The sequence below is a fragment of the Hyla sarda genome, chromosome 6 (genome assembly GCF_029499605.1).
Source record: "Hyla sarda isolate aHylSar1 chromosome 6, aHylSar1.hap1, whole genome shotgun sequence".
NCBI classification, from domain to species: Eukaryota; Metazoa; Chordata; class Amphibia; order Anura; family Hylidae; genus Hyla; species Hyla sarda.
This window is the reverse complement of record NC_079194.1, coordinates 250,372,006-250,384,467: the sequence shown is the minus strand read 5'-3', so window position 1 is coordinate 250,384,467 and position 12,462 is coordinate 250,372,006. Positions and strand designations below refer to the sequence as shown.

At 48.7% G+C, this 12,462-nt stretch overlaps 1 protein-coding gene across 2 annotated transcripts in view; it reads left to right on the top strand.

Moving 5' to 3' along the window:
* The first annotated feature begins 6,715 nt into the window (after positions 1–6,715).
* AP2A2 (adaptor related protein complex 2 subunit alpha 2) overlaps positions 6,716–12,462 on the top strand; it is a 97,410-nt gene continuing 91,663 nt past the window's right edge. Inside the window, exon 1 of one of the 2 annotated variants that reach the window (XM_056526908.1) lies at positions 6,716–6,967. In XM_056526908.1, the coding sequence (XP_056382883.1) occupies positions 6,901–6,967 (67 nt within the window). In that variant the 5' untranslated portion in view covers positions 6,716–6,900. The remainder of the gene's footprint in view (positions 6,968–12,462) is intronic. The other variant, XM_056526909.1, reaches the window with a different exon arrangement.

The following is a 12,462-nucleotide window of genomic DNA, read 5'->3' as shown; positions in this document are numbered from 1 at the left end:
AATGAACACGTTGAATATTTCATCGGAATTCTGCATGGACTGCATTGCCGTCAATAAGGATGGCACAGGTCGGTCATAGCGCCATGCCTGCTGCACAAGGAATCTCTGCCCGGAATTTCTTGGGCAGAAATTCCCTAGTGTGAATGGACCATAAAGGGGTTATCCAGGAAAAAACAATTTTTTATATATCAACTGGCTCCAGAAAGTTAAACAAATTTGTAAATTACTTCTATTAAAAAATCTTAATCCTTTCAGTACTTATGAGCTTCTGAAGTTAAAGGAGAACTCCGGAATATGATAATTGTCGCCCATACTGCTGGCAGTAAAAAAATAAAGATGTACATATCTTCCTCCGCTCCCCTGGGGCCTTCGGTAACCGGCTCCGGTCTCCGCCGTCATCCTTTTCCTGGTTGCCGGTGGTCGGAGAGTCTTACTGCGCTCAGTCAATCATCGGCTGCAGTGAAGTCCCGACTCGGCGGGCGATAGGCTGAGCGGCAGTGTGACGTTTTCGGCCCCGGCCGCAGGTGCCGGTGTAGTGAAGAATTTTGTGTCCTGAAGCGTTTTCACACTGCCGCTCAGCCTATCGCCGGCCGAGTCTGACTTCGCTGCAGCTGGTGATTGGCTGATTGGCTGAGCGCAGTATGATTCATCCGACCACCGGCAACCAGGAAGTGGATTGCGGCGGAGACCAGAGACAGTTACCGGAGGCCCCAGGGGAGTGGAGGAAGATATGTACACCTTTATTTTTTTACTGCTGGCAGTATGAAGGACAATTTTTATATTCCGGAGTTCTCCTTTAAGGTTGTTCTTTTCTGTCTAAGTGCTCTCCGATGACACCTGTCTCAGGAACCGCCCAGTTTAGAAGCAAATCCCCATAGGAAACCTCTTCTAAACTGGGCGGTTCTCGAGACACATGTCATCAGAGAGCACTTAGACAGAAAAGAAGTTTTTCCCTGGATAACCCCTTTAACCCCTTAAGGACCCAGCCATTTTACACCTTAGGACCCGGCCATTTTTTGCACATCTGACCACTGTCACTTTAAACATTAATAACTCTAGAATGCTTTTAGTTATCATTCTGATTCCGGGATTGTTTTTTCGTGACATATTCTACTTTAACTTAGTGGTAACATTTTTTGGTAACTTGCATCCTTTCTTGGTGAAAAATCCCAAAATTTGATGAAAAATTTGAAAATGTTGCATTTTTCTAACTTTAAAGCTCTCTGCTTGTAAGGAAAATGGATATTCCAAATATTATTTTTTTTATTCACATATACAATATGTCTTCTTTATATTTGCATCATAAAATTGACAAGTTTTTACTTTTGGAAGAAACCAGAGGGCTTCAAAGTTCAGCAGCAATTTTCCAATTTTTCACAAAATTTCCAAAATCACAATTTTTCAGGGACCAGTTCAGGTTTGAAGTGGATTTGAAGGGTCTTCATCTTAGAAATACCCCACAAATGACCCCATTATAAAAACTGCACCCCCAAAAGTATTCAAAATGACATTCAGTCAGCGTTTTAACCCTTTAGGTGTTTCACAGGAATAGCAGCAAAGTGAAGGAGAAAATTCACAATCTTCATTTTTTACACTCGCATGTTCTTGTAGACCCAATTTTTGAATTTTTACAAGGGTAAAAGGAGAAAAGGTATACTTATATTTGTAGCCCAATTGCTCTCGAGTAAGCACATACCTCATATGTCTATGTAAACTGTTCGGCGGGCACAGTGGAGGGCTCAGAAGGGAAGGAGCGACAAGGGGATTTTGGAGCGTACGTTTTTCTGAAATGGTTTTTGGGGGGCATGTTGCATTTAGGAAGCCCCTATGGTGCCAGAACAGGAAAAAAAACCACATGGCATACCATTTTGGAAACTATACCCCTTGAGGAACATAACAAGGAATAAAGTGAGCCTTAATACCCCACAGGTGTTTCACGACTTTTGCATATGTAAAAAAAAAAAAAATTTCAATAAAATGTGTGTTTCCCCCCAAATATCACATTTTTGCAAGGGTTAATAGCAGAAAATACCCCCCCAAATTTGTAACTCCATCTCTTCTGAGTATGGAGATACCCCATAAGTTGACCTGAAGTGCACTACGGGCGAACTACAATGCTCAGAAGAGAAGGAGTCATATTTGGCTTTTTGAGAGCAAATTTTGCTCGGGGGCATGTTGCATTTAGGAAGCCCCTATGGTGCCAGGACAGCAAAAAATACCCACATGCCATACCATTTTGGAAACTATACCCCTTGAGGAACGTAACAAGGAATAAAGTGAGCCTTAATACCCCACAGGGGTTTCACTACTTTTGCATATGTAAAAAAAAAAAAAATAATTCACTAAAATGTGTGTTTCCCCCCCAAATTTCACATTTTTGCAAGGGTTAATAGCAGAAAATACCCCCAAAATTTGTAACCCCATCTCTTCTGAGTATGGAGGTACCCCATAAGTTGACCTGAAGCGCACTACGGGCGAACTACAATGCTCAGAAGAGAAGGAGTCATATTTGGCTTTTTGAGAGCAAATTTTGCTCGGGGGGCATGTCGCATTTAGGAAGCCCCTATGGTGCCAGAACAGCAAAATAACCCCCACATGGCATACCATTTTGGAGACTAGACCCCTTGAGGAACGTAACAAGGGGTACAGTGAGCATTTACAGTGAGCTGTACAAAATTTTTAATTTGCGCAGCCCACTGTTCCAAAGATCTGTCAGACACCAGTGGGGTGTAAATTCTCTCTGCACCCCTCATTACATTCCGTGAGGGGTGTAGTTTCCGAAATGGGGTCACATGTGGGGTTTTTTTTTTTTTTTTTGCATTTGTCAAAACCGCTGTAACAATCAGCCACCCCTGTGCAAATCACCTCAAATGTACATGGTGCACTCTCCCTTCTGGGCCTTGTTGTGCGCCCCCAGAGCACTTTGCACCCACATATGGGGTATCTCTGTAGTCGGGAGAAATTGCATTATAAATTTTGAGGGGCTTTTTTCCCTTTTACCTCTTGTCAAAATGAAAAGTATAGGGCAACACCAGCATGTTAGTGTAAAAAATTAATTTTTTACACTAACATGCTGGTGTAGACCCCAACTTCACCTTTTCATAAGGGGTGAAAGGAGAAAAAGCCCCCCAAAATTTGTAAGGCAATTTCTCCCGAGTACGGCGATACCCAATATGTGGCCCTAAACTGTTGCCTTGAAATACGACAGGGCTCCAAAGTGAGAGCGCCATGCACATTTGAGGCCTGAATTAGGGATTTGCATAGGGGTGGACATAGGGGTATTCTACGCCAGTGATTCCCAAACAGGGTGCCTCCAGCTGTTGCAAAACTCCCAGCATGCTTGGACAGTCGACGGCTGTCCGGCAATACTGGGAGTTGTTGTTTTTCAACAGCTGGAGGCTCCATTTTGAAAACAGTGGCGTACCAGACGTTTTTCATTTTTATTGGGGAGGGGAGGGGGGCTGTGTAGGGGTATGTGTATATGTAGTGTTTTTTACTTTTTATTTTATTTTGTGTTAGTGTAGTGTTTTTAGGATACAGTCACACGGGCGGGGGGTTACAGCGAGTTTCCCGCTGCGAGTCTGAGCTGTCGCGCAAAATTTGCTGCATCGCAAACTTGCAGCCTGATACTCACTGTAAGCCCCTGCCCATGTGAATGTACCCTGTACATTCACAGGGGGGGGGGACCTCCAGCTGTTGCAAAACTACAACTCCCAGCATGCACAGTCTATCAGTGCATGCTGGTAGTTATAGTTTTGCAACAGCTGGAGGCACACGGGTTGGGAAACACTGAGTTAGGAAACAGACAATGTTTCCCAACCAGTGTGCCTCCTGTTGTTGCAAAACCACAACTCCCAAACATTCTCAGGCATGCTGGAAGTAGTAGTTCGGCAACATCTTTAGAGCCAGATGTTGCCGAACTACAACTCCCAGCATGCTTGGAGTTGTAGTTTGCAACATCTGGAGGACTACAGTTTGCAGACCACTAATACAGTGGTTCCCAATCTGTGCCCTTCCAGTTGTTGCAAAACGACAACTCCCAGTATGCCAAAACTGTCCAGGCATGCTGGGAGTTGTAGTTCTGCAACATCTGAAGGTCCAGATGTTACAGAACTACAACTCCCAGCATGCCTGGACAGTAAGGGCATGCTGAGGATGTGTAGTTTTGCAACATCTGGAAGGGCACAGTGGTCCCAAAACTTCGGACCTCCAGATGTTGCAAAACTGCAACTCCCAGCAAGCCCAGATGCCAAGGGCTGTCTTGGCATGCTGGGAGTTGTAGTATACAGGGTCCCAATACAGCAATACATGTCGCTTTACGGCGACGTGCATTGCTGTAAAGGGCCCGACCGCGGCTGAAGATCCACTCACCTGTCGTCTCCGGCGCCGTCTTCATCACCGGGATCCGGGTCTTCAGGGACGAGGTAAGTACCGGGGCCGGTCCCCAGCACTCCCCCGTACCCCTCCGCGTCCTCCGGTCTTCCTCCCGTCTTCTCCGGACTTCCAGGGGCCGGGCAGGACGGGAGGAAGTAACCGCCCCCCCCTGCGATTTATCGGTTGACTAACCGAAGAATCGCAGGGGATCGGAGGAGGTGGCCGGCTTGCCACCTCGCTACTAGCATCCAGCATGGTCCTGGCTGTCTGTGACAGCCGGGATCATGCAAAATTACCGGGTGGTCGGGTCCCAGAGACCCGATCAGCATGGTATCACCGCAGATCGCAAGGCCGATTTCCTACATGGCCCCCCTCGGCGTTTGCATTTCAGCAGGTATCCGATTCCGATCTCCGCCGGAGACCAGGAAAAGACCATGACGTATGCATACATCATGGGTCCTTAAGAGGTTAAGGCTCTGCTCATACCACTGTCATTGTGTCTGTTATCACAGAAGCCTCGGCAGCCATGCTGGACCCGACAATCAGCATAAACTGCATAATATAATGGGGTCTGTCAGGTTTTTCCAAAGTGTCCCTCCTTTTGACATGAAGAATAGCAAAGCGTTTTTCATGCCATCGTATTAGCCAGAACTACCGACAAAGCCTCTGATGGTAGAGCGAACGGAGCCTAAGGAGGAGGCAAATCTATCAGAGAAGCTCCGGCTACTCAATAAATTTGGCGCGGCCTTAGACCAGGGTGCCTCCAGCAGTTACAATACTACAACTCCCAGGATGGAGACATTCTGGTTAGGAAACATTGCTCTACGCTCTGTACCCTAACTTATGGCTCTACGGCTGTTGAGAAGCTACAACGCCCAGCATTTGTCTTTTAGGGCATGCTGGGAGTAGTGATGAGCGGCATTGGCCATATTCGAATTTGCAATATTTCGCGAATATATAGACGAATATTTGTCCTATATTCGCAAATTTGGCGTATTTGTTATATTCGCATATTCGAGGAAAAAAACAGTGAGGGGGTGGGCAACTTTACTATTGGTTGCTAGGGATGTTGTTGATAACCTCTGACAAGTATATTTGCATCATTCTAATTGGCCCACAAGTGAAAAGAAGGAATATGCGAATATGCGGAAAAAAGTGAATATTCGTAATTTCGAATACAGTGACCCCCCGACCTACGATGGCCCCGACATACGATCATTTCAACATACGATGGTTTCTCAGAGGCAGCATCAACATACGATGCTTTTGTATGTCGGGGACATCGCATAAACGGCTATCCGGCAGCGCAGACTGCTTCAGCTGCCACCGGATAGCCGTTTACGGTGCCCCGTGTGGTCCGCTGACGATCACTTACCTGTCCTCGGGGCTCCGGCGCGTCCTCTTCGGGATCCCCTGCATCGTCGGCGCTCTCCATCGTCGTCATCACGTCGCCGCGCACGCCGTCCCGTCATCCAATAGGAGCGGTGTGCGTAGCGACGTGATGGCGGCGACGGAGAGCGAGGATGCCGGGGAAGCAGAGGCCTTGGCGGAGCATCGGGGACACCTCTGGGACGCGGCGACAGTGATGGAAGGCGACATCCAGGGCAGCGGTGACGAGCGGTGACGGTCTGGAGCGGCGGGGACAGGTGAGTATAACCTCCAATATCAGTGGTCTTCAACCTGTGGACCTCCAGATGTTGCAAAACTACAACTCCCAGCATGCCCGGACAGTCGTTGGCTGTCCGGGCATGCTGGATGTTGTAGTTTTGCAACATCTGGAGGTCCGCAGGTTGTAGACCACTGTCCTATACTTTACATTGCACGGATCCCTCAACATACGATGGTTTCAACCAACGATGGTCCATTTGGAACGGATTACCATCGTATGTTGAGGGACCACTGTATATAGCGAAAATATTCACAATGCGATATTCGCGATAAAAATTCGAAATGCGAATATTTACGACCAACACTAGCTGGGAGTTGTAGTTTTGCAACAGCTGGAGGCACCCTGGTTGGGAAACATTGGCATTGGCTGTCAGGGCATGCATTTAGGGAACGTGCTGTGTAGTTATTGAATTACATGTAATTACCCTCTCTGCCCTCTTAGTGGGGGGGCTGCTGTACCCTCTGCTCCCCACCCTCTGTTTATTTAAATCACTGTTATAAGGGGTTAATAACGAGCACATCTCCTGCAGGGATACCCCGGCAGATGCACATATGTAAATGAGCCTCTATTCATCCAATCACGTGATCTGTCAACAACCGACCAGGACACGCCCCTCTGCATAAGCTAAGTAGGCGGAGCTCCCTGTGTCCCCGCGGTCCCGCGCATCCTTTCCCCGGCTCAGTGCGCGGTCACGTGTCCTTCTAACAGCGCGAGGTGCACGTGCACGGGGGCGCGCCGGGCCGGAGGAGACACATCCACTTCTATACCGGTCACGTTACAGCCAGGCGCACCGGCCCGGGGATTCCTCCGCTTCTCGTTGGGTCCAGGCGTTGCCCCCCCCCTAGTCTTTGGGGAAGATGCCCGCCGTGTCCAAGGGAGATGGCATGCGGGGCCTGGCCGTGTTTATCTCCGATATTAGGAACTGTGAGTATTGGGGAGAGAAGCGGGCAGCTGTGGGAGAGAGGAGACATCATCAGATAGCGGGGACCGCTCCTAACACTGGGCCTGCAGGGGGCGCTCTGTACGATATAGGGGGGCACTTACATTCTAGCCTATGGGAATAGACTGAAGGTCAGCACATAGTAATCTGGAGAATCCATGGCTATCCTGGTCTCCTATCACTGTGCAGGTCTCCTATTCTATCACATTATCCTCATTGGCTGCTGCTTTTTGATACCATGTATAGGATGTGATGTTGTGGAATGTATATGGTGACAGTACAGATGTACATTGTAGGATCCCAGGCCCTGTAAATTCTCCCCATCCATACTGGCCATACACGCCATACACATCCACTCCATCCGTATACAGGGAAACCTCTTCCACCCATAATTGCTTTGAGAAGAGGTCTATGGGGGTCTCAAGGAAAATGGTCGCTATGTGTGTTGGACTGGTAAGGAGGTGGTCTTTTGGTGAGGTGTCACTGTTGTTACCATCTCTGGGTGACGGCGGTGGGGTTGCTATTACAGCTTCCACAAGGGTGGGCGCTCCTCTCTCCTAAGGTCCTTACTACCAGGTCTGCCTAGTGATGCCGAATGACGCTAGGCCGGTGTTTCGCAAACCAGGGTGTCTCCAGCTGTTGCAAAACTACAACTCCCAGCATGCCCGGACAGCCATCGGCTGTCCGGGCATGCTGGGAGTTGTGGTTTTGTAACAACTGGAGGCACCCTGGTTGAGAAACGCTGTGCTAGGCTATTGCGTGACATTTAATTTTTATTGTGGTACTACTGCAACCCGTGTGTTTCCTGCATGGGGGGCTAGGGTCAGCTTTTATTGTAGGTGATGCTATAGGTCAGTCTTCCCCATCCAGAGTGCCTCCAGTGGTTGCAAAACTACAATTCCCAGCATGCTCAGACAGCCTTCGGCAGGTCAGGCTGTTGACAGATCAATGAAGGCGGCTCATTTACATACATGCATCTGCCGGGTATCCCTGCAGGATATGTTCTAGTTATTAACTCCTTATAACAGTGATATAGCTAAATGGGGTATAGAGGGCACAGCTGTGCCCCCCTCCGGCCACTAAGTGGGCAGAGGTGCAGTGCATGGTGATTACATTTAATACAGTAATCTAGAGCAGGTACCCGACATGCATACCCTGACAGCTGAAAGAGTAGCTCCCACCATACGTTTTCTTTTTCTATCCCTAACCCCCTCCCTTGTTGTAGCTTCTTGAAAGCCATTGGTTGGGGGTACAGAGCGTAGAGCAGTGCTTCCAGCGGTTTCAAAACTACAACTCCCAGTTTGCTGATGGCTGTGCGGGCATACTGGGAGTTTTAGTTTTCTAACCGTTGGTGGCATCCTAGTTGGGAAATGCTGCCATAGGTAAACACTACGGTTTCGATAATGCGTCATTTTTACCAGTGTACTGACAACCAGAGGTCACCACACTCCAGAGAACAATTCAGTGCAGAATATTCTGCTTGGAAATTGCGCTGTTCAGGGGCGTAGCTAGAAACCACAGGGCCCCGATGCAAAAACTGCTCTAGGCCCCCCCGCTTCCTGGACAACCCCTCACCCGGCCTCGGCCGTCACATATCGGTGACCACAGCACTGATGGGACACAGCCAGTACAATACACAATAATATCAATGACTAACAGGGCCGGACTGGGACCAAAAATAGGTCTGGGTATTTTATAATGAGTGTCGTCTTCTCTGTTGTCTTTCCCTTTCTTTTCCATGCTGTCCAGAGGCACTGACTTCTTCCATCTTCTCTGTAGAGTTTGGTGTCCGCACATTGGTTTCTTCAACTTATCAGCAGATACCTATTCTCTGTATGAAGACAATAATCGTTATAACCCTGCTAAATACTCTACCCCCTGAATAGAATACTGCCACGCACTCTACCCCCCTGAATAGAATACTGCCACGCACTCTACCCCCCTGAATAGAATACTGCCACGCACTCTACCCCCCTGAATAGAATACTGCCACGCACTCTACCCCCCTGAATAGAATACTGCCACGCACTCTACCCCCCTGAATAGAATACTGCCACGCACTCTACCCCCCTGAATAGAATACTGCCACGCACTCTACCCCCCCCCGAATAGAATACTGCCACGCACTCTACCCCCCCCTGAATAGAATACTGCCACGCACTCTACCCCCCCCCTGAATAGAATACTGCCACGCACTCTACCCCCCCCCCCCCTGAATAGAATACTGCCACGCACTCTACCCCCCCCTGAATAGAATACTGCCACGCACTCTACCCTGTGAGTGAGCGGGGTATGGCACAGGTCTGGCGAGATACGGCAGCAGTTTTCAAATTCCCCTGCCGGCTGCCCAATGCCCCAAATGTGATGTGCATGCAGCCTAACCTATATGTATTTGAGAGTAAATATCAGGTGATTGGTGTAGGTATCAATGGATAAACCCCACTCAATGTACGATACTCACACCCAGACTGTATAATCCTGCCCATACGTCACTCCTATTCTTAAAATTAAATTCACGCCCATCTGACTGATTCCTCATTTCTTAGAAGCGGAAGGGCGTATCAAGAAACTGTAAAAACGTGTGATCAGGGCCCCTTATCTAATTGTATGAAAGTCTTATTGTTGGGTTTTTGCTAGAAGGGGAAACCTGACAACAGGTATTGTAACATTACATGGTACCCATTGATACCAATGAACAACCTATATAATGTGTATATGCTGGGTATTCCAGCAGAAGAGACTCATTGTAGCCACTTTGACTTATAGTTGTAGCTGAAAATCTATCAATATGTTTGACAGGTTTTGGCAAGGGGTTTAGTGTCAACTAGGCAGAACCTCCACAGCCCAGCAGTTACTGGTGTGAACTATAGCTTGGAGCTAGCCTAGATCTCTAAATATCCTGCATGGGGTGTCGCCCCCCCCCCCCCCCTCTCCCAACAGAAACCTTAGGAGGCACACATCTTCTGCTAAATCCAATGACAGCGGGCACTTACTTAAGAATGGTGTGTTAAATCTCATTTTCCCCCCCTGAAGATCTTGAATGATGGTCTCTTCTCATAATAAACTGGCATGTATAAATAGAAGTAGAAAGCCGGCACTAGAAGAACTAAGCCACAAGAAATCACGGAGGAACGCAACTCGACTGTAACGGCGCTGCTCAGCTCTGAAACAGTAGCAACTGAAGTAGAAGAAGAAAACAGATGGAGCGACACTCACCAGGCAGGTAATTCTTTATTCACGGAGCAAGCGGGGTACAGGCGGGGGAGTAGGATGTAGGAGGGGCAGCCGGAACAAGTTGTTTCATGCACTGTGCGCACTTTCTCAAGCCGGATGTGACGGCCGTGCCGCCTCGACATTACATAGAGATGGCGCCCCGCCGTCGCCAGGCAACCAGACACAACACCAACATCATGTGACCATGGGGTTAGATCACGTGGACTGTAAAAAGTAAACACAAGAACAACACAATAGATATGTACATAACGAAATGACATTAAAACAGCAAAATCAAAGGAAAGCTACATATTCATTTCTATCATTGAGGCCTATGTTGCCTTTTGTGAATTAAGCCGCACGATCCAGCGGGCTTCTTTTTGCAGGAGGAATCTGTGCCTATCTCCTCCATTGATTTTGCGGTTTTAATGTAATTTCGTTATATGCATATCTATTGTGTTGTTCTTGTGTTTACTTTTTACAGTCCACGTAATCTAACCCCATGGTCACATGATGTTGGTGTTGTGTCCGGTTGCCTGGCGACGGCGGGGCGCCGTATCTATGTAATGTCGAGGCGGCGTGCCGCGGCCGTCACATCCGGCTTGAGGAAGTGCGCACAGCGCACAAAACAACTTGTTCAGGCTGCCCCTCCTCCATCCCACTCCCCCGCCTGTACCCGCTTGATGTCACAGCTCCGTGAATGAAGAATCAGCTGCCTGGTGAGTGTCGCTCCATCTGTTTTCTTCTTCTACTTCTCATAATAAAGATTGCCATAATAAAGTACACTGCTCAAAAAAATAAAGGGAACACTTTCCTCTTCACATAGTTGAATGTGCTGACAACTAAATCACACAAAACTTATCAATTGAAATAAAATTTATCAACCCATGGAGGTCTGGATATGGAGTCACACTCAAAATCAAAGTGGAAAACCACACTACGGGCTGATCCAACTTTGATGTAATGTCCTTAAAACAAGTCACACTCAGTAGTATGTGGCCTCCACATGCCCGTATGACCTCCCTACAATGCCTGGGCATGCTCCTGAGGAGGTGGCGGATGGTCTCCTGAGGGATGTCCTCCCAGGCCTGGACTAAAGCATCCGCCAACTCCTGGACAGTCTGTGGTGCAACGTGGTGTTGGTGGATGGAGCGAGACCTGATGGGCTTAATCGGATTCAGGTCTGGGGAATGGGTGGGCCTGTCCTCTTGCAGGAGCTGCTGGCACACGCCAGCCACATGAGGTCTAGCATTAGGAGGAACCCAGGGCCAACCGCACCAGCATATGGTCTCACAAGGGGTCTGAGGATTTCATCTCGGTACCTAATGGTATTCAGGCTACCTCTGGCAAGCACATGGAGGGCTATGCAGCCCCCAAGAGAAATGCAACCTCACACAATTACCGACCCACCGCCAAACTGGTCATGTTGGAGGATATTGCAGGCAGCAGAACATTCTCCACGACATCTCCAGACTCTGTCACATGTGCTCAGTGTGAACCTGCTTTCATCTGTGAAGAGCACAGGGCCCCAGTGTCGAATTTGCCAATCTTGATGTTCTCTGGCAAATGCCCAACGTCCTGCACGGTGTTGGACTGTAAGCACAACCCCACCTGTGGATGTCGGGCCCTCATACCACCTTCATGGAGTCTGTTTCTGACCATTTGGGTAGACACATGCACATTTGTGGCCTGCTGGAGGTCATTTTGCAGGGCTCTGGCAGTGCCCCTCCTGCTCCTCCTTGCACAAAGGCAGAGGTAGCGGTCCTGCTGCTGGGTTGTTGCCCTCCTACGGCCTCCTCCACATCTCCTGATGTACTGTCCTGTCTCCTGGTAGCGCATCCATGCTCTGGACACTACGCTGACAGTGATTTTACAACGGTGATCTGAATGAGGTCCTTTAGGGCAGGCTGAGGCTCCAGAAAACGGCAGAGTCACAAAGTATCGCCCAAACAGGCGGGTGGTGGTGGGGTGGTTGGAGAAGCCTACAGCGCCCCTGATTGGTGAGCTTAGTGGGTGGGATTGGGGGTCAGTGGTTTTACATGAGTTAGAGAGCAACAGGTTAGAGATCACAGCATTAGAGAATTTACTGATCTTAGGGGCCCACATCAGTGATCATTGCCTTAAAGGAGAACTACAGGATTGAAAATTTTATCCCCTATCCTAAGGATAGGGGATAAGTTTCAGATCGCGGGGGGTCCCACCGCTGGAGCCCCCGACAATCTCCCGTACGGGGCCGCGGCTCTCTGCATAGAGAGCGTTTGTCGAC